This window comes from Tenrec ecaudatus, chromosome 9, assembly GCF_050624435.1.
Source record: "Tenrec ecaudatus isolate mTenEca1 chromosome 9, mTenEca1.hap1, whole genome shotgun sequence".
NCBI classification, from domain to species: domain Eukaryota; kingdom Metazoa; phylum Chordata; class Mammalia; order Afrosoricida; family Tenrecidae; genus Tenrec; species Tenrec ecaudatus.
The window spans coordinates 55,994,893-56,016,514 of record NC_134538.1 but is presented as its reverse complement, the minus strand read 5'-3'; the positions used below and the strand labels follow the sequence as shown (position 1 = coordinate 56,016,514).

General features: G+C 39.5%; 1 protein-coding gene across 1 annotated transcript in view; it reads right to left on the bottom strand.

The window, feature by feature from the left end:
• Positions 1–3,892: 3,892 nt before the first annotated feature.
• Positions 3,893–21,622, bottom strand: part of ABCA13 (ATP binding cassette subfamily A member 13) — a 458,452-nt gene continuing 440,722 nt past the window's right edge. Inside the window, exons 55-57 of the mRNA XM_075557314.1 lie at positions 6,926–7,031; positions 4,616–4,753; positions 3,893–3,982 (exon numbers count right to left, since the gene is read on the bottom strand). Of these exons, the coding sequence (XP_075413429.1) occupies positions 3,893–3,982; positions 4,616–4,753; positions 6,926–7,031 (334 nt within the window). The remainder of the gene's footprint in view (positions 3,983–4,615; positions 4,754–6,925; positions 7,032–21,622) is intronic.

Below are 21,622 nucleotides of genomic sequence, written 5' to 3'. Positions count from 1 at the left end.
AGTAAGCACACAGTTGCTAACCCCCCCCCCCCAAAAAAATTGGAGGCTTGTCTTGAATCTATCCAAAGGTACTTTTGAAGAATGATCTGGTAGCACATATTTTTAAAAATTAGTCATTGACAACCCTGTGTGCACAAGTCTACTCGAATGTACATGGGGACACGGTATGTCAGAGTCGATTCAACAACTACTGGTTTTGCTTTGGCTTAAGACATATATCACCAATTGTGTAGAATATTGGATTATTATGATTAAGTATAAGTATTTGTGCTACATGAGGTGCCCAAGTAATCCTGGACACACAAATCTGACTCATGGGGATAGGGCTTTACACCTCATCAGAAACAGACATGGAGCTATTTATGGGCTTTTTTCCCTTCTCTCTTTGTCTGTCTGTATAAGACATGGAGGATAAACAACCCTGAGGAGAAAACAATGGGACTGACAATTTTGGGGGGATGGGAGGGGAGAGCCAACAAATTCAAGGACAAGGAAACAATGAGATCTAAAATCAAAGGACATAGAATGCCTGGGGGGGGGGGGGGAGAGGGTTAGGTTATCAAGGGCAATGCATCTGGGAAGAATTACTGAGAGCTGAATGAAGGTTGAAGATATGTATAAAGGTAGCAAATGGACTTTAGGCCTCTACTCTAATCCTCCTTCAACACATAACACTTTTTCCTAATAATGTGGCATTCTGATGCTCACCTTCCTGAGGATCACTGAAGACAAAATGAGTGCATAAGCAACTGTGGTGAAGAAAACTGATGATGCCCAGCTACCAAAATATATAGTGTCTGGGTTCTTAAAGACTTGGAGTTCAAAAAGCGACTATCTAGTAGGGAAGCAACAAAGTCCACAATAAAAAAAGCTCACCAGCCTGTGAGATCACAAGGTGTCAACAGGATCAGGTATATATATATATATATGGATCAGAGTGGAGACTCAAAGCCTGTCTGTAAATAATTGGACATCCCCACAGAATGGTCACAAAGAAGGCATGAGTCAGCCAGGGTGTAGTATAGCACCGATGAAACACACAACATTCCTCTAGTTCTTCAACACTTCCTTCTCTCCTCCCCCATCATGATGATCCCAGGTCTACGTAGAATTGACTCTAAGGTAGTGTGTTTGTTTTGTATTGTTTCATTTCATTTTAGTATCTGGTGCATACTGTCTTTTAAAAATGGTATTAATCACATTGAATTATTTTCCAATTCAATATCCAACAAATGACCCTCAGTTTCCCCACTCCCCTCTTTACATTTTTAAATGATTCTTCACCCTTGCTTTATATGATCTTGGTTTCACCTGAGGGCTTTAACATATCATCTGTCTAAATAACTAGGTAAAGATAAACTGTACAATAGAAGCTTGATTACTGGACCTGGCTTACATCACTCTTATTTCTACCTTTTAGAGTTATCTATTTAACTGATCTCTAAAGAAAGTAGTTTGCTAAAAAAAAAACAAAAAAACTTCAGTTCTGTTATCTTAAGCCCAAAGTCTTAAGACAAAATCTTAACTAACATTATCTGCATGATGTATACGTGTGATGATATTTTAACACTAACATAAGATTTGACCTTTTGTGTCTAATCTTCTGGGATGGGGTGTTTCATAATGTTGATTTTGGTTTTTCTTTTCCCCTTCCTATTTAGTTTTCAGAGGCATATAAAGCATAAACTTCAAGAATACAATAGTTCAAAGACTGAAAAAAAAAAAAACTACCCGTAAGAGCAGAACAGAGAAAAGTGAAACTTAATTAAATTTTAACCTTTTCAAACTTTGAAAGATCTGTAGTTGTTTCATTTCCTCCTTACCTAGATTAAATTGGATTCCTAAAGACATAAATAAGATGCAAGAAAATTGATTGGCAAAAATACATTACAAACCAGGTTAAATAAAAACTCTCAAATTCATTCACTTTAATATAAGCATCTTCACATTTCCCAAGTTGCTCTTTAATGATTACATACACAGACAAAGATTATATATGCTACTTTGACAATCCTCTTGTTTTAGAATTGGAGAGACGAATAGAATCCTACTTTTTATCCTTTTAATTCATTGCTAGTTGAGAAAGTATAATTCAAAATCATCCATACAAGAACTGTCCATGATTGGCTTAGCCATAACAGACTTTTTTTAGTTACCGGTATATCCTGGTCTTCAGGAAAGATACATTTAAGTGGAATCTCACTTTAGCAAAGAGCTGTCAGAAGAACGTGCTTAAAACTTTCATCACATGCTAAATAATTATAATTGGATGAAGTCAAGTTTTCAAATTAAGTCAATATAATTTCAGGAAATTTTAGAAATTTCTGAAGTCCAAAATGACTACAAACTACTATCACTAATAAACATATTGATTTTATGCATTTTATAAAAATTCAGAATTATATTAATGTTTTATAGGGATCATTTCAGCATAACAGTTCTGAAAGTATGTGTTAGGCAACAATTCTAGAAATGACATATTTTTAACCCATTCAAAATAAAGTTTTCTTAATACATATTAGATTAATTTTGATTTTATATAATTAGAAGTATTTTAATATTTCCTTAACTCAGGAATGGTCAAACTTGAATGCGCATTAGAATCCCTTGAATGTCATATTTAAACCCAGAGTACTGAATTCTATGTCCCAATCTTCCCCTGAGTTTCTGACCCTCTAAACTAGAGGTGAGGCCTGAAAATTTGCATTTGACTGGCTCCTAGGTTATTTTGGTAGTTTTCTATACAAATCATCATACTGAGAACAACTATTCTAGAATAATAAAAAAGAGAAGTTATTAATGCAAACTTAAGAAAATTCATGAACCTCGTATTTCCTTCTATGACTCTTTACTCTGAGATATTCTGGTTAGCTTTTATTAATGATTGAGAGTACCTTGTTGAATGTATTTAATTTTACTAGAGAGTTGACTGCACGGGGCACCGGTGGCATTTTCCCAGCAGGTTTGGGTGACAAATGAGAGGTCAGTGGTTCACACCCACCAGCAACTCTTCAGGAGAAATATGAGGGTGACGGTTCCTGGGCAGATGTACAAGTTTAGAAACGTTGCATAGGGTCCCAATTAGCCAGAATCAATGCACTGACTGTGGGTTACAGGGATGGATAAAAATCTCCTTAATTCCTAATGACCAGAATCTAATTTACTGCCCTTTGACAAGTACTAAGACATATTTTCATCTCAATCATTGAATTTTTATTTCACAAATATGAATGTGTATCTAGTGAAAGGATTACAGATTAGAATATAGAGCCACTAACTACATGCAAATAAGTTAAAAAACCAAACCCATTGCCATTAAGCCAATTCCTACTCATAGCGACCCCGTAAGACAGAGAAGAGTTGTCCCTGTGAGTTTCCAAGACTATGCATTTTTAATGGAAAAGCCTTGTGTGTCTCCTGAAGAGGGTTGGTTGTTTCTAACTGCTGACCTGGTAGCTAGAGGACCAGTGTGTAATCCACTATCCACCAGGGATCCTTATGCAAATAAGATCAGAAATATTAAAGTTTCAGTCAGGAGGGTGAGTTTCCTTAAGTAAAATGAAATGTACAACCATTCTTCCAGCTCAAGAAAATGTTCCCAACTGGACTTTGTTAATTTATACATGAGTATGTCACAAACCTGCCCATCTTTGCTGGGCAAGGAAAAAAAATTGCTGCAGAAGCATCCCAAATTCGACTGGAAAAAAAAATTGGCCTTCCAATTTGCTAGTTATTCATTTCCAAAGAATGTACAAGGAAAACACCGAGGGAGAGACTATAACTAGGTTGCCGCAAAGGTGTGTCCTAGGTCCTTACACATGTTTTCTGGACTCTTGCGTAGCATTTTTCAGGAGAGACAAGGCTTTAGTCTTCATAAGAACTTCTTTGTTGTTCAGAGAGGCAGAGGCTGATACCGCTCAACAAACGGTTCTAGCGCAGACTGCGCGGTTTTGTGCTGCTCAGTAGCAAACGTAATGAATACCTGCCAGAAAGAATGAAGATGGTTAACTCCTAAAGACACTTCACGTTTGGCTCTTAACCTTGATATGAAGGGGCTTTTTCTCAAAGTACTACTTTGCCATTCCTAAAGTCACAGATTGTCAATTCATACCTACCCTTCCTAAATGACCATGATTCGTAAGAAGTTGTGATTTAATTAGACATTTCTGGTGCTTTTAATACCCCAAGAACTTTCTCTTGTAAAGCTAAAATGGTCTTTGGGGAAATTTGGGGACTTGAGTAAGGTAGAGAAAAGATACGATTCAACCTATGAAATGAATTCATTACTATATTGTAGCCATATTGATTATGTCCCTTGAGTGCTGAAAATAAATTTACAAATTTGCTGATATTCATATTAGAATCACAGTGAAACAGAATCAAGCATAATTACATATATTCTACTGGTCAGGGGCAGTCGAGTCCATTCCAATTCATAGCCGCCCTTTGTGCAACAGAGAAAAACACTGTCTGGCCCTATGCCTTGCCCCTCATTGTTCTTATGCTTGAGCCTATTGACTATAGGAACTAGTACAAAGGTAGGGAGGCTAATTTTTTAAATTAGTCTCATGAGTATACCAAAATGTAATCTACTGAATTATTCAAGGTACCCTACCTCTTCCAAAGTGGTTTGATTAATGGAGTAGTGTTTAATATTCAAAAAAGACTTATTGTTCTCTAGAATATTGAACAAGTCAGCCAAGCATCCCCTTCTTTTGGGTACACGATATTCCAGCAAATTAAGACGTTGCCCCTAAAAATGAAAAGATAATATATAGGTATAGTAATTAGCAATCATTAACCAAAATTGATCACCATATATTTAATTTTCAAAGAATTACAAGTGTTTTTGTTTTCCAGTCTTAGGTACCAACTATGTTTATGGGTATACTTTGAGTGTGTTCAATAAGTGCTTAAGGATGACAATTTACTTAAGGAAAATTGACCTGAGTGGAGTGGTTATTGCATCTCCGTATATGAGGGTACATCAAAATGTTTTGCTACAAAGTCATAGAAACCTTTATGAAGGAAAAATGCCAAAACGTGAAGCTATTGTTTCTCAACATAGCCTTTAACTAGGTCTACACATTTCCAAAGGTGGTGTTTCCATCTCTCTAATCCTGCACGGCTGGAGTGGGATGGTGCTTTCTACTCCCAGAGAGTTACAGTCTCTGACTTCCACAGGGCTGTTCTACCCAGTCCTGCATGGTGGCTATGAGCACTTCCCAAAAGAATCGTCTGCTGTGCAATTTATAGAAAATCATAATTGCACTTTTAGACCTTCAAGAGACCCAAATTATCTTCCTTTTCAATGTTCTTTGACATTTGGCGACAAAATAAGTGTCTGAAAGGGCAAGATCAGGGATGTCAGATAGATAAGATTCTCCAAATAAATTCTTATAGAACAATCTGTGCTACTGAGAGGGTGAATTGCTGCTGTGGAAACAAAGCAAAACAAAACTTGGCTATTAAATTTCTGGTCCTTCACCCAAAACAGTTTTCAATTTAAAAAACTTTTTCCTAATGAGTACCTGTGATCGTCCTTGTCATGTAAGAAAATCTATCGATATTAATACTTTGGAATACCAAAAAGCAGTCATCACGACTTTCTGAGCTGATCTCTTGGATTTAAATTTAATTAACCCCAAAGATTTCCCTTGGAAGCTGCTCTTTTGATTGGACCTCACTCTCTGGATGAAATGGCAAATACATTACTCATTCCTAGTTAGGATTTATTCTATAAAATGATCTTCATTATCCTAGATCTCATTTAAAAACTATTGACCAATTTTACCTTGCTCTCTGTGGTAGTTACATAATTTCATGCTAACTTAAAGAAACATACAAGTATAGGGGCGGCATTGAACCTGGTCACAGTCTGATGGTGCTTCCTTGCGGGTGTGGTCTTCTCATAAGGAGGGCCCTGCGGTCCTCCCCTTCTCTCTCTCCCTTCACCTTCCTGCTGGCTGACCCCAGTTGCTGCTAGAGCCCTGGAGATGTGTCCACTGCCATTGGACCCACAAGACATTGCAACCCTTGGCCCGTGATATTCCTGAATTCTGCATCATTGCAAGGGCCTGCATGAGTCTGAAGAGGGACTTTTGGCCTAGTATTGGACTTAAGGACTTGAGTTGGACTGGGCTGGGATGTTTTCTCAATATCTAATTATTTCTTGATATAAAAACTCTTTCTTACACATATATGAGGGTCACTGGATTTGCTTCTCTAGTGAACCTGGCCTAACACACTGACCTTTATGCAACTTTTTAATAAAAAGTATCCATTTATTATTATGCTGGCACCCTCTAACAAGACTAACACAGTGTGTATTGCAAGACCTTGCTGCAGCCATCCACTGATTGCAAAGAGCTGTTTCAACACGTTTGCTTTGGGACAGGGGAGAAACAACCTGTGCATACATGAACTAGAACGTTAGGAGCTATACGTTAATTTGGCCTTAGATGCCCCTACATTGCCACAAAAATGAAGAAGACATTTTGAAGGAGTTAATAGTGTGCCTAGAGATCGTTTTAAAGTAGAAAATTAATGTGGTATAGAAGAAATGTTTTGGAGAAAGAATAAAATTGATTATAGGATTTGGTTTAAAATTTGATCCCAAGTCTAGAGGTGTTTTGGTGAAATAAACACTGATTTGACTACTTGTAAAATTAAATACAATATACATAAGAAAGAAGCATTCTCAATATTACCCCTGAACAAAACACACTTTGCAATGGATATGCACCATCCTTAAGAGCTGTGGAACATCATCAGTTGTATATGGTATGTCAGCATAGCTTATATGTTGCCATGAGGGCAAAAGATGAGACAGTGCTTATTAGACCATAGAATTAAAACAGAAAAACACAAGTGCATTTATAGATAAAAACCAAGACCAAGATGCAAGGCCAAGTATTAGTACTACCTTGAACTGGATTTCTGGAAAATGGAGTTTCAAGCAGTCAGTAGTAGGGTGATGTTGATCTGTTCGCTTACAGAGCCAAACCTTGACTGAATAACCTTCACCAAACCTGAGAGGTGAATGAAATAAAAATATGGTTACTACTACATTGACCTATGAGTGGCAGATATTAAGTCTAATAATTTTCATGTAGAAGAAAAAAATTAAGTATTTATTCCAAATCATTAAGGGATTTTGGATACTCAAACTTCTTGATACCCACACATTCATCATAACACAAGTCTGCAGTTTTCTAAAATTTAATTTATTGTGGTATTTATTTAGCAATTTAAAGGCAATCCAGTAAACACAAAAGCAAAAGTTCCCATTGTGAATGCACAGTGCTGAGTTAAAGGATGGGAAAAACTTGACCCAACACCAGTCTTGAAAATCAAGTCATTGTTGCTTCGAGATCCACAACTATTAGAATATTTCTGGGGAAAGATAAAAGGAAATGTGTAATTAATCTGCCTAGACATTTGTCTGTCATGTAAAACAGTTTTCTCCGCTGGACTTCACCTGGAGAGTACTGTAATTTGGAAAGAATCTGTATAATCTCCCTAATACTGTGGAATCACAGATTCTACTGGCATCCCAATCATGCACGTGAGGTTACAGTCACCAAGAGGGTAATAGTAAATATCGATCTCCAAATATTTATAGGAACCCCTCTAAAACATTTTCTACTGCTTTAATACTTGCTCAATAAAGTATCTCAGTTAAGTTACCTGGAGTAAAGCACAAGTACATGAATATAGCATGATTACATCATGCATTCTGTTTTGTTCAGTGATGGACCTGTCCCAGTACCCGCTAGTGTCCAGCATATGGTAAAAAAAAAATGATGGGGATAAAAGAAGCAATGGCCCTGTAGTGAGGCACCTTCATGCTTTCATAGCTCAACGCCCTTGCATGCGAATGTCCCCGAGATAATACGATTGTGTTTCAACGACACGCGTCACTTTATAAACAGCTAGGGAACTTCTACTTAGAGCTCCATGTTCGAATCTCCTGGATTCGTTTCAACTTGTCGACCTTCCCTCTGAGATCCGTGCAGGCTCCCAACCACGGCCTCTCATCCTATTGAGGGGACCACAGGTTGTTGAAGACATTGACAAAGTATAAACAAAAACATGCGGAAAACACCTCCTCAAAACCTTTTCGTGGGCTATGCGTGGGGTGCCTAATGAAAAGGGCAGCCGTGTAGAACCACCAGCGGGTCCAGGAGAGCCAGGAGAAGTTGTCTGCTGCCATCAAGACGTAGTCTGGGAATCCCGCTGGGAGTACTTCTTCTCATTCTCTTAGGTTCACTGTGAGTCGGAATTGACAAGATGGCAGTGGATTTGGAGTTGTGAGGAATGTCTGTAGACTAACAAATTCCATTAATAAAGCAGGTGTGAATTTTACTGTCATTTTTCTTCTCACTAGGATGTGTTAGATGCTGTACTGCTGATGAATAGGTCTTGCCTCACTCCATCCTCACCAGATGTACCAAGGTGGTTATATATTTCACTTTTCCAAGTACAAAAGAAATTGAGGCACAGATAATTTAAGAGTTCCCTGAATGTGGGAGATTTATTATTACAGGAATTTTGCAACTAGTACTCAGAGTTCTCAGGTGTATCTGAGCATAAAGTTATGTGCTCAGGGTATATTTGATAGAGATGTGCTTCTGATCTGATAATTATGAGTGATTTTGATGATGTGGCAGGATGTATTACCTGCTCTGGAAACTGACAGTCTGAATTTGAATCCTGTTCCTGCCTGTATCAGACCAATGTCCTCAGTAGTCAGTTAAACGTTGGAGTAGGAAATAGGCTGACTCACAGCTTCCTGATAGCGTTTGTGAAGTTCCTACGTGGTACACTTAACACCGAGCTAGTAGCCCAGAATCTGAAGGTTGAAATACATCTTTAAAAAGCCCTCTAGAAAAAGCCTGGTGACATCTGAAAACCAATCATGAAAAGCCTTGTGGGTACAGTTCCAGCCGACACATACTGCAATGCCATGAGAAAAATTGACTCACTGACAACTTAAAAAAAAAAAGATTGTAGCATTGCATTCTGGCATGGGTCCACTCTGAATGAGGTATTAAACACAGATTATCCAGTTTAATCCCCTCAACATTTTGAAGTAACTTGATGAAGGGTGTACAAGTTCAAGAAAGTTGAGGGAGGGCCCTTAATGTCCTGGTCAATTAAAATAGAAAATTCAGTTTCAACAATATATTATCTAATTATGATTACTCATGTTTTTCTCTGTGATATTTAACACTCTCATGCCAGTTAGTTCATTTCACAGTTACAATAACCATGTGGAGCTGAAAAACCAGATAGCTATTTCCCCTAAAGAATGCAGATTTGCAGTCCAAATGAAGTAGGGAAATTTGCCCATTGTCATCTGCTTACTAACTGCAGAGCCAGGATTAATCAGGCCTTCTTACTTCAAAGCCCTGTCTCCTCACAGCTGGTGTCTTTACCATTCTAACTTCAGTTAACTTTGGATCAGAGAGTATTCTAATCACTGCATATGCAAATTAGCAGGGCTTTAAGGATTATAGATCCAAAGTAGTAACTTAAAAACACCTAATAAATAATAAATAAAAATCCGTATTCAACAGCTGGTACCAGCATTCCCCCTGGAAAAGAAATTGTCTTTGAAAAATGCCTCAACAAGCTTCTGAGCATAAATACAGAATATTAGTGGATAGGTGGTGAAGATTTATAATAAAAGAAAAAGTCAGTACATCTCTCCATGAGATTTTTTCTCTGTAGCTAGAGGTGTCACCATCTGAGATGGCAGCAACCTCAACCATAGGTCTAAAAACACAGAGCTTGAATCAAAGTTGCCACCATTAAATGGCACTAGAAACATCGCAACACTCAGGATGCATGCCAGCTTCAATATTTGGGAATTTCTGACCCCAAAAATCAAACTCAGCTTGTTCTACAAGGCTCCTCATGACGACTTCCTCTCTTGCTACACACCTAAATTAATCCTTTATTTTGTAGTTATTAAGTGCCATCAAGTGCTTCCAACTCACAGAGACCCTGTGTATAACAAGACACAACATTGTTTGCGTCCCTGCAAGCCTCATAACTGTGATAGAGGAGCCCATGATCACCGCCACTCGGTTTACCAAAACTGAAACCTCATTCGGGGGTTTCTTCCTTTCTGTTGCCCTTCTACTTTACCATTTTTCCGGGAACATGATGCCATTTTTCCGGGAACCGGTCTCTCCTGATAACAAGTTGAAATTACATGAGATAGAATCTCATCATCCTTGCTTCTAAGGAACATTCTGGCCATGTTTATTCCTAGACAGAAATGTCAGTTCTTTTTGTTTTTCACGGTATTTTCAGTATTCTTCAACCAAGACTATAATTCAAATGAATTGATTCTTCTTTGGTTTTCTAATTCAACATCCAAGTTTCACATGCCTATGAGATGCATGGCTTGGGCCAAGCACACCTTCTTCATCAAAGCAGCCTCATTGCTTCTCAACACTTCGTAGAGGTCTGGGCAGCAGCTTTACCCCGTGAAAGCCGTCATTGATTGACTGCTGCTTCTGGAGGCATTGATTATGGAAGGATCCGAGCAAGATGAAACCCTTGACAGCTTCAATCTTTCTGCTTTTCAATATGTCACCTCCTAGTCCAGTGGTAAGGGATTTTTTTTACATTAATTTATCATCATATTGAAGTTTGCAATTCTTTATTCTAGAAATACTAAATCTAGTCAACACATCCATTAGACTCATTTGCTCCTATTTGGGAGTGAAGAGCCATGCTTTGGGGTCTTCCTGGACCTCTGGTGTGGCTTGGATGCCCTTCCTGGTGTTTCCCAGTGTGTAGAACGGCTTTCTATCGCAACAGTTGTTGCTCTTGAAGGCAAGACCTATAGGCGTTCGTACTACTGACCTTTATATCCCCACACAGGCTCAGTTCACATTTGATGAATCAAGATGGATTATATTCCTTGGTAATGCACAGTCTATGAGGAACAATATTTCTTTATTGACTGGACAGAAAAAATGTAATGAATATTTCTGTAGGTCTTATTCCTTTTTGGAGGAATTTGAAGGAATCATTAAAATGATGTGGCAGTAGCTGAATTGGCAAAATGGAAAACCCAGTGCCCACATCAAGCTCATTACCACCTGCCAAGTAAGCGAAGGGGGAACTATTTCGTTTCCTGGGTGGTGAGCTGATAGTTAAAACACAGGCCCTACATTCTACCTCTTGCATTTTTTTCATGGTCTTCAGTGCTACAGGCTCTGAAAATTTTCCTTCATTTCAGAAATAGCCTACAATCTAGATGGATAAAAGACATTTTAAAGTTAACCATAAGAGTAATTTTCGAACTATCAATTTGAGAAGTAAGTACTCCCTTTTCTTTCACTCTCCCTTCCCCCACCTTTTTTTTTTTCATTTCTAAACTACATGTTCAGGTAGAACTATTTTCCATGAAGTTAAAATCTTGACATCATTATTTCTACTCCAAATAAGACAATTTTGTGTCCACTATGAAGGAATCCTCAAAAGTTCTTTACTGTTTGATTATTTATGCAGCTTTCTGATTGATGGTGCATAATAAAATCCCCTGCATGTGGAATATCTTTGCTACATAAAAACTTGCATGATTTTTACCTACCAAACAGGCACAGGACACTGTAAACATGATTTTAATGAGCAAGTTGGTGAAATTTAATTCAAGCCCACATTCTTTCTAAAAATAAACAAAATACAAACAGAAAAGAGTTTCCATCGATTCATCCTTTAAGACTCATGCACCATCCCCAGGGGACTCCACCAACAAAACAGAGAGACACATTTCCCTAACGTCCCCAAATCAACATCGGGATGATCAAAGACCAGGATATTGTGACTTGGTTATCAGTCCAACCTGGACAACAACATATGCGCTAAAGAGGAAAGACTTTAGGAAAGGGAACTATTTCTGGCTAGTTAAATTAATACCCTACTATATCAGATGTCATAACATGGCAAATGCTAACGTTCTGGCTGTGGTATCACAAAATCACCAGAAGTGAGGCAATTGGTATTGAAGCTGTCATCATCTTCCTTTATTCATCTCTGAGCAATCTATCCAGTGTAATTAAGTAAGTAAAAAGTGCAACTAATTAAGTCTGCACCCTCAGTCTATTCTGTGCCTTGCTGAATACCGGGTAAGATCTCAGGAGAAAACACCACCCCTAACACAGAGACCCCTCAGAGCCAGCACACCTGTTCAGCTGCCATCTTTGCAAAGACCTCTGCTTTACAAAGCACTTCCATGGAGGAGAGACCTCCTACACGCACGTAAACAAATGCATGTACTTTATTTTGTCATCTACAGCTTCAACCTTTTGAGGGTCAGAGTTTCTTTGCAAGATCTGATCAAAGTTCCTTCATTCCATTTCAGAGTTTAAGAATGACCTCTATGGCCTTGAGTCCTGTCCCATGCAGTAGAGCCCTAAAGACAATAGTGTGACCCTCAGAAAAATGAACGCTTCTCATAGCACAAGTGAAGACCTGCTTCAAGAAGCGGCACCGTTCCCCCACCCCTTTGAGGATAAAAGGCTCAGATAAGACAGTCTCAGCAGAAAAGTCTCTGTGGCCTAAATGTGACCTGAGCGGTCCTGCCACTCAGGAGAGGATAAGGTAAAGAGTAGAAAGTGCATAAAGGTGACCAAAAAACCCATAATGAGCTCCCATTTTGCTTCCACATTAAACAAACCTAAATCCGCTGTCATAATTTTCTCAACTGTCCCTTTGCATTTCCAAGATTTTACATATTTCATTTTTCTTCTAAAGAGTGACTGGTGGATTTGAACCTCTGACCTTACAACTTTCAGCCCAACGAGTAACTCATTACACTACTAGGCCTCCTTTATAGTTAATAAGCACCAAAAAAATAAGGAGCCTTAGTAATGTAGTGGGATGCACATCAGGCAGTTCAAATCTACTCTGAGCTCTCCTGAAGCTGTCTGCTCCTGCAATGATATACAGCCGTAGACACAGAGGCAGGTCAACCTTGGACACCATAGTCACCAGGAGTCAGAATCAACTCAGTGGCAGTGAGTTTAGTCTGTTTTCCCTTTTTAAAGATAATGTATTTAATTCTGAGAACACCGGAGGCAAATGCACTTAGACCGTACAAACAAAAGACTACACATCTGGACTGACCTTGCTGACCAGACTAGAAAGAGAGAGCTGGCTGGAACCAGGTCTGTGCAAAGTCAAGGCCGGGCTAGCCAACTTAGAGCCCACCGGAAGATCGCAGAGCGTTCAGAATTAGGGTTTCTGAAACTTTATGAATGAACCACAGTAGGAAGCACTTTGGTCAAATAGCTACAATAATTTGACATTGTAACAAATGCCCATCCACTCTGCCCTTTGTTTGAATGGGCTTAAGGACCCCATCCTGTAGTTAAGTTATACATGCACTGGCTGGAATGGAGGCCTGTCTGGTTACTGATAAGGTACCAAAGGTTCTATGTCCCTTTTCTAGGAGCATTTAAGTTGTTTCTATATTCTTGCTCTTATGAAAAGTGCTATGATTAACAAGGGTGTGGATGTGTCTGTTCATGGTGTTATGCTTACACGCTTACGGGGTATACCCAGCAGAAGGGTCCCTGCATTGTATCGCCTTTCTATTCTCCATTGTTTCAGGAAGCATCAAAGCCCTTCTCACAGTGGTTGTGTCTAATTATGTATGAGTCCCAGTTTCTTCATACCTTCTCCAGAATTTGTAGTTTTCTGTTATTATTCCCCCCCACACATGGTTGTTGTAGGAAATGGCCTGAAGGTAGACGTGTCAGACCTTCTCTGGCCCCCACCTATTGCCATGTCAGACACACCTCCATGGTCCACCCTTCTTTACCTATTTCGGACACCAACCAGTCCGCCTACACCATTTTACATCTATGCTGGTTTCTATAATTCGTTACAATCACCACACACAATTCACAGATTAATATTCACAATTAAGGGGGGTTGGCACATTGGTTACACATTGGTCTGCTAACTACAAGGTCAGCAGTTTGGGAACCACTAGCTGTTCTTGGGAGATAGATGGAGCTTTCTATTCCCATAAATAGCCAGTGTCAGAAACTCAGAGGGGTAGATCCACCCTCTTTTGTAGGGTCACTATGAGCCTCCATTGACTCCATAGCCATGAAGTTGGGGAAGTGAGAAGGTTACAAACATAAGGATAGTCAGTGGTCTCCTCAGCCAGCAGTCAAGTCTCTCCAGACTTTGCCAATAGCAGTTCAACTCCTAACCAGTATCCCTCAAGGACTCCTAAGTGAAAAATGGAAACTTGTTTTTAAGCACTAAAACACATTTTAGGGTGACTGTTGACGCGCAGAGTGAAAAAGCATTCTCCTAAGCCCTAGTGTTGACTCCTTTAAAGCCTGAAGTAGCTTTCTGACCTAACGGAAAACCATTTCATTGACTACCCTGCATTTTCTTGTGCTTAAAGCTGTATTTCTATAGCACACAACCACAGGCTATATTGACAATTAGAATTTATGATCCTTGGGTGTATAGTTGAGTCTTGCAAATGGCCCAATTTTACCGTCTGCCTTCCACATGAATTCTTGGCTGGCCAGTGGGCATCACTGCTGAATCGGGCTCACCGGCAGAGAAGGTGACAAGAAAGCATGGCCCGGGCGATGCAGCAGTTAGACTTGAACCAGACACCTGAGAGTTTCCCTTAGTGGACATGCTGATTACAGACCCCTGTTTTAAAACGCAGCAAAATAATAATGAGTGATACAGACTATTTTGAAAGAAAGCCGAGTTCTCTCTTTTAGAGACATATGAGGCATAAATTTTTTTAAAAAACCTCTTTATCAAAGAGGTTGTTAATGGTGGCTGATTATTGAACTAGAGGAAGCCTGAATACTTCAATGGCCTGACCTGAATCCACTTCTAAAATCCAATCCCAACTCTAAGTCTGTCTATGATTTTTCAAAAAGCCTGGTGATGAGCGAGTGAGTTCACATTTGTTGATTGAGTCATACGCTCATTTGGTCTAGAAATACTTAGAGCACTAGTCATGGATCAGACATGTCTCCAAATACCAGCGACACAGAAGTAAACCCAAACAAAGGTCTGGTCCTTGGAGAAGAATCTCATGCTTGGTAGCGGGTCAGTAGAAAAGAGAATGGCCTTCAAGGTGATGGCTAGACACAGCAGCTACAATGGGCCCGAGCCTAACATTTGTGAAGATGACACAGGATTGGGCCTTGCTTTGGCCTCTTGTACAGAGGGTCACTCTGAGCGGGAAGACTGGGGAACACTGAACAATAACAACCTTCACACACATGATATTCTTCTGGCAGAAGTAGACAGTAATCAGGTAAACAAATGAATGCTATGGTTAACATTTTGGAAGGAATATTCATTTCTTTAGGCTCTTCTAAGAGGGCAGAAGACTAACTTATGGGACATTCCTTAATACGTTTCAAGTTTGAAACCGGGGGTGTAGGACTGGGAAATGTATTTCATTAGGTCATTCTATCTGAACCCTGTTTTTTTTTCACCTTTCAAAATAAATTTATTTAAGTAAAAAGCAAATCAAGGTAAAGAAAAATAGTTTTTGCTGTAGCAATTGAGTCCTGGCAGCTGCAGTGGAGGTCAGAGGCATCTGGTCTGCCAGGATAGGCAGGTCTCACTTGGGTTGACCCAGTATAGCCAACTGGTGGGGATAAGACCTGACTGAACCCTGTTTTACATGCATGTGTTTCATGGACCAAGGACTGCATCGTCTGTTACCATATCTGCATTCGGGTCAGAGGAAGCAAGGAAATAACAGCAACAACGAAAAGCTGTATCTTTCCTTACAAATTCCGAAGAGATTGCAATCCTTTCTTCTCCTTCTATCTCTTTATGGCGGGTACGTGTAGTTATAATAAAGACAGAAAAATGCGCCCTTGTCTCCAAGTGGCCAGAGTGCCCACTAGCATCCAGGGTCTCTTCTTAGAAAGAGGAGAGTCAATACGGAGATCGATCTGAAGTGGTGACAGTTTAACAAACAACAGAGAGAGTGAATCATGATTATACCTTGGAGAAGAAGTTCCTAGCCAGGGAAGGGAAAAGGTCAGTCTTCAGAGAGGAACATGATTGGTATATGCGTGTATTCCTTTTCAAAATACTGTATAATAGTTGCTTTTAGTACAGGGACTGCTCTGGGTTGCATCTATCATGACGCAAATGGCTTCCAACCCTACATTTCCTGCAGGTTAAGGGCATGTGGGTTACAAACTCTCCCCAGGAAATTACTTTAGCATTAATAATGGCGTTCATAGAAAATACTGTGGAAAGAAATGCAATGAAATGACGCATAGAGTGAAAACATGTTGAGAGCATGGAGGTGAGCACATTTCTCTCTTAATAAAATCATCTATATCAAAGTAAATTAATTTATTGGTTACTGCCAGCGGTTGGATAATAAGAACCTTAAAGACAAAATGAAATCCTGAGTATTACATAGCACATCATTCAATCATTCTGCATCATAGTAAAAGTCATTTGTATTCATGTACAAATAACTTCATCCCATTTTTGCAGATGGCATAAGCATATAAAATACATATTTCATATTTGAATGTTTATTATTTATTAATTTGTTAATATATTACTTTATAGTTATATTTTATAAAGGTAGTAAATCAAAATTTCCGCAAAAATGCTTACAGCATAGCAAAAAGTGATATATTAACTTTCATCTTTACACAGAATTGTAGCTGGCAGGCTCAATAGCAGTATATCCTTTTATATTTTGGAAGACAGTATGTAAAAAATACTCTAAATTACATTTATATTTTTAGGAGCATAGTTTTATAACATAGCTATGATAACATTCTTTGAATTTTATTCATTTATTCTTGATTCCTAAAGTTTTCATGTTTGCCAACTCAAGTAAATATTCTCATAATTTCAAAGATCTCTCATTAACTCAGATATAGTTTTGTTTTGTTTATAAATAAACAATCTTTGTCCTCTCTCCCTGTCCCCAAATAAGACATTGGTCTGGTATGTTAAAATTCTAAACTTTGTGCTTAAGAATCATACTGTGTTCCTTTTCTGCGGACACTGGTTTTGACACTTGGGAATGAAGTCTTCTGCTTAGTCGGTTCCCCCAGAGAGGTGAAAATAAAACAGGTGCAGTTCACACCCTTTCCCACTTCCCTCCCCGTGAGCTCTGATTGTGCTCAAGGATTGAATTTTGAAAAGCTTTTACTGAGGTACTTTTATCGTGTACACGTTGAGCCATGCAGAGGACATGGGGATGTATTCCTAGTTACCTGAGTGTGTTTAGGTTTTCTGTCAATTTGATGGGTCAGAATTGACAATGATATGGCAGTTGAGCCCACCCCCGCCGGCCCCTGGCTAATCTAATCTAACATAATGTAATCATAATGTAATCCCATGATGGGATCGACTGTGTGCTAAGCGGTTACTCTGGTCAGAGGCCTAATGGCACCTTCTCCAGGGTGTGGCCTGCTTGATATTTAAGTTAGCAATGTGAAGAGCTTCCTTTCTTTTGCTGAGATGGCTCCCATATTTGTCCCATCTATCTTGTGTCCTTTGGCCAGCAGCCTGCTCAACCTGGCAGCCCCCAAAGCCTGCCAATCTTGGATCTCTGATTCTGGCAGTCACAGGCCTGATGCGCTACCTTTCACCAGCCCGTGGCTTTCCTGCTTTGGGTTCTTGCTTCTTCCTCTGCTGGCCCTGGCCACTGCCTGGTCCAGGAGGAGTCTTTAGTTTAACATTGACCCACAGACTTGAACCGAATGCCACTTACTCACTCCCACAACTGTGCGAGCCTTTTTCTTTTAGCTACAATTCTCTCTTTATGTGTCTAGGTTAACGTCACTGGCTGTGCTGCGGTAGCAAACTCTCCAGGTTTTCTGGAAGGAAAACCTAACACAGTGCCCAAAGAGCCTGGGTCCATCCATCAGTGACTAGAACGTCGATGCCAACGTGACGTATCTTTTGTTATATCCTTTCCAACTCTCCTTTGGTAACTCAGAGATAGGAGCAATGGCAGAGGACAATAAATAAGTAGGCATTTATGAGATAAGTAGATATTTAGATAATAAATTCCATTTCTGTGCTAATTAGAAAATGTGTATTGGCTTCTCAAGTAGAATAGAAAGTGAACAATAAAACCACACTGCTGGTCACACAGCAATGCTCCCTTGCAACAACGTCGGAAGTAGAAAAACGAGAACTCGTGTAATCAAAGATTTAGGAAACTAAGACAAAAACTGAAATATTAGAGACCCAAAGGGAAAGTTGAGTCAAGAGAATGTAGGATACACGCAAATATAAAAGTAGAGTTCATCAGAAAATACAGCCCAACTCAGAAGCATTGATCAATGCAGTTGTGTTGAGATGGAAATAAATGACATGTATGAACCGAGCACCCATGGAGGAGCAAAACAGAAGAAAACAGACTAACAGGGAAATATTAAGAAAATGGGTCCAGAACAGAATAAAAACATTGGCTGATCGTGTACTCTAACTGATCAGACCTGGGAGAGAGCAGGACTCAGGTCTATCGATGAATAGAATCTCGGGAGCTTCAGGGGAGTGCTCCCAAGGAGGGTGGTGTGAACTGAACTGCAGGAAATCCCAGGCAAGGCTGGAAAAAGAGTCATTAGGGAAGAGGGTAGAGTGAGTGCAATAGCACTAATCTGCTCCTCTAGTCCAGAGGAGTGCAATAGTGCTTAACCACCAAGAAGTTGTCCCATAAACATGTCTCACTTGGGGAATCCATCTATTGAAGAAGCCTGGGTATGTTCCTCAATCCACCATCTATCGGGATTAGCTCAATCATCTAATGTGGAAAGCATCCCCCAGTTGAGCTCTAAGCTTGGAGCCCACTGATCTGAAGTGGAAAACTATAGCAGGACACTGCCCCAAAGACTCTTTCCTAGCCTACCCTGCCCTCCTGACATGTGCCCACCCAGCACAATGTTAAAAGAATAGTTCCCAGATTACAGAGGCATGCCCACACAAACTTCACCCCGCAGGTACATGCGCTCATTTCCAAAGTCTGAGGCACCCAGACCAGATTAGAACAGCACCATTTGCATTCTCACCCAAGACCAATATCACAGGCGCACACACATCCTCACCCAATACTAGAAGCACCAGGTCACATATAGGGAAGCACAGACATGTCAATCACCTAATGAAGCTGCCTATGATTAGTACAGCGAGACCAGGAGGTCCTGGGAAACTAGGGAAGAAGCAACGCGCAGGAAGATCAAACTGAAGGGTAAGGAGGTGAATGTCCTATCTACTAATGCCAGTAAATATAAGAAAATATTGATGATGTTCTATAGATAACAGACTTAAGAAACATATGAAGATTAAAGGGAAGAATGGGGTAAAAAGGAAAAGGATTAGAGAAAGTCTGTCAGAATGACCAAATAAAGTAATAACCAAACAGAGGTTTCAAATCAATAGTACTAAGAATGTCCAAAGAGATAAAGGAGCACATGGGGAAAGAGCTAAAGAAAATCAGGATCACAATACAGGATCAAAACATTTCAGTAAAAGGATAGAAATATATATTTTAATAGAAAAACTTGAGTTTAAACCTAAAATAATGAGCATGAACAACACCATGGCCATGCACTTAAGAAGAACTGGAATGATAGGAGATGTGGAACACCATTAAAAGAAATGATTTACATGTCATAAGAGTTCTAGAAGAAGAAGAATGCAGCGTCTCAGAAATGCTCTTTGGATAAATAATAGCAGAAAGCTCAAACATTTTGAAAGATGGGAATTTTCCTATCTAAGAAATTTAACAAATTTCATACAGGAGCAATGTTACAATTAAGAATCAAGGAAAAAGATAATATCAAGAAACACAAGAAAAGCATCACACACAAACCCAAAGCACCAAACACAAGCTGAATTGGCCATCTGTTCCACCTCACATGAAGCCTAGAGGACAGGGTTCCCAAGCCTAGCCTTTCCTGAAGCTGACTGCCACATCTTCTGGTGGGCAACTGGTGGCTTTAGAGTACCCACCTTTCTGTGAATACCCAACTACTTAACTCCCGCACCTCCAGAGCTCCTATAATATACAAGGGGTCCCCACTAAGGCTAAGTGCTGACTTCAGGCATTCTCAAGGGAAAGTGGGCCAAGAAGAAAGAGTAAACAGTTGTTGGCCTACTAGTTGTGCTGCTAAACACAAGGTCAGCAGTTTGAAACCACCAGTCAGTTCCTGGGGAGAAAGAAGGGGCTGTCTACTCCCCCTGAAAAACTCACAAGGCAGTTCTAGTCTGTCCTGTATGGTTGCTATGAGTTGACATAAAGGGAAAGCCATGCCCCAGTCCTAGAAAGACATTTGAAGGCTCCAGGCTTAGGAGTGTAATCATCTGGGGAAATCTTCAGTCAAATTCACAGAAGACATAGGGACCTTCACCTTAGTAGTCAGTTACCTTAGGGAGAACTAGCCAAAATAAGCATCCAGAGACTTAAAACTTTCACAAACCCATAAAATCTATGGACACACACTAGAACAAGTCTTCAGACAGAACTCTTGACTCAATGCTGAAAGATACACACAAACACACTCGGGTGCGCACTAACTCAGGACAAAATCCATTGCCACTGAGTCAATTCTGACTCATAAACCAAACTCACTGCCTATAAGTTTATTTGGACTCTTAGTGACTGGTGGGATAGGGTTACATGTTCAGCTGCTGCTGAGAGGTCAGCAGGTTCAGCTCTAAAGCACCAGATACTTAGTGGAATAAAGATGGTGTTTTCTGCTCTCATAAAGATTTGCATTTCTGCTTGGCTCAATAGTGTAGCTACAAGTCTGATTCAGATTCATAGTGATGCTAGAGGCATTCTGAGAAAGTACATTGTCAGTGGACCAGGCAGCTTAATGTTTCTTGTGAGTCTGAACCACTGACTTTGAAGTCTGCAAACGCATATTTATCTCACAGTCCAGCTGAGACTCCTAAAGAGTGAATGGTGGAGGAAAATCTAAGAAATAGAATTCTTTATTATATTCTGAATATAATTACCATAATAAAATATTACAACGTCACATCGACAGCACCATGAACAAAATAATGAAACACAAAAGATCACAACAGAAAATGCCTAATCAAAAGGAAAACACAGAGACCATAGCATTAAGTGGTTCATAAAAAACTAAAACCAGAGAAAACAGGTGAATGGAAGTCATAAAAGGAAATTAGATAAAATGAGAACCTATATGAGGATATTGAAAACATTTAAAGAAAAATTAGTCAACCCCTCCTTCAAAACCAAAGAGAAATAATGGAAGTAGTGACTAACAGCATTGAATTAGAAAATGCCAAAGACGTGGTCCACAAAAGATTCAGGCTGGCTGAAGAGAGACGGAGTGAAGTAAAAGACAGAGTAACAACTCATTGTCTCAAGAGAAATGAGAGAAAACAGTAAGGAAAAACCAAATAGAAACACGGATTCAATATCCCAAGATTTAACCGTAAGGAATCTCTAGTCTGGAATAAGGAACCAAATGTGAACATATCAGCAGACACACTAGCTCCAAAAAGAGGAAATATAACAAGGGACATTCCAAAGTACATCACGATAACATTCTTAAAACCAAAGACAAAGAATTCTGAA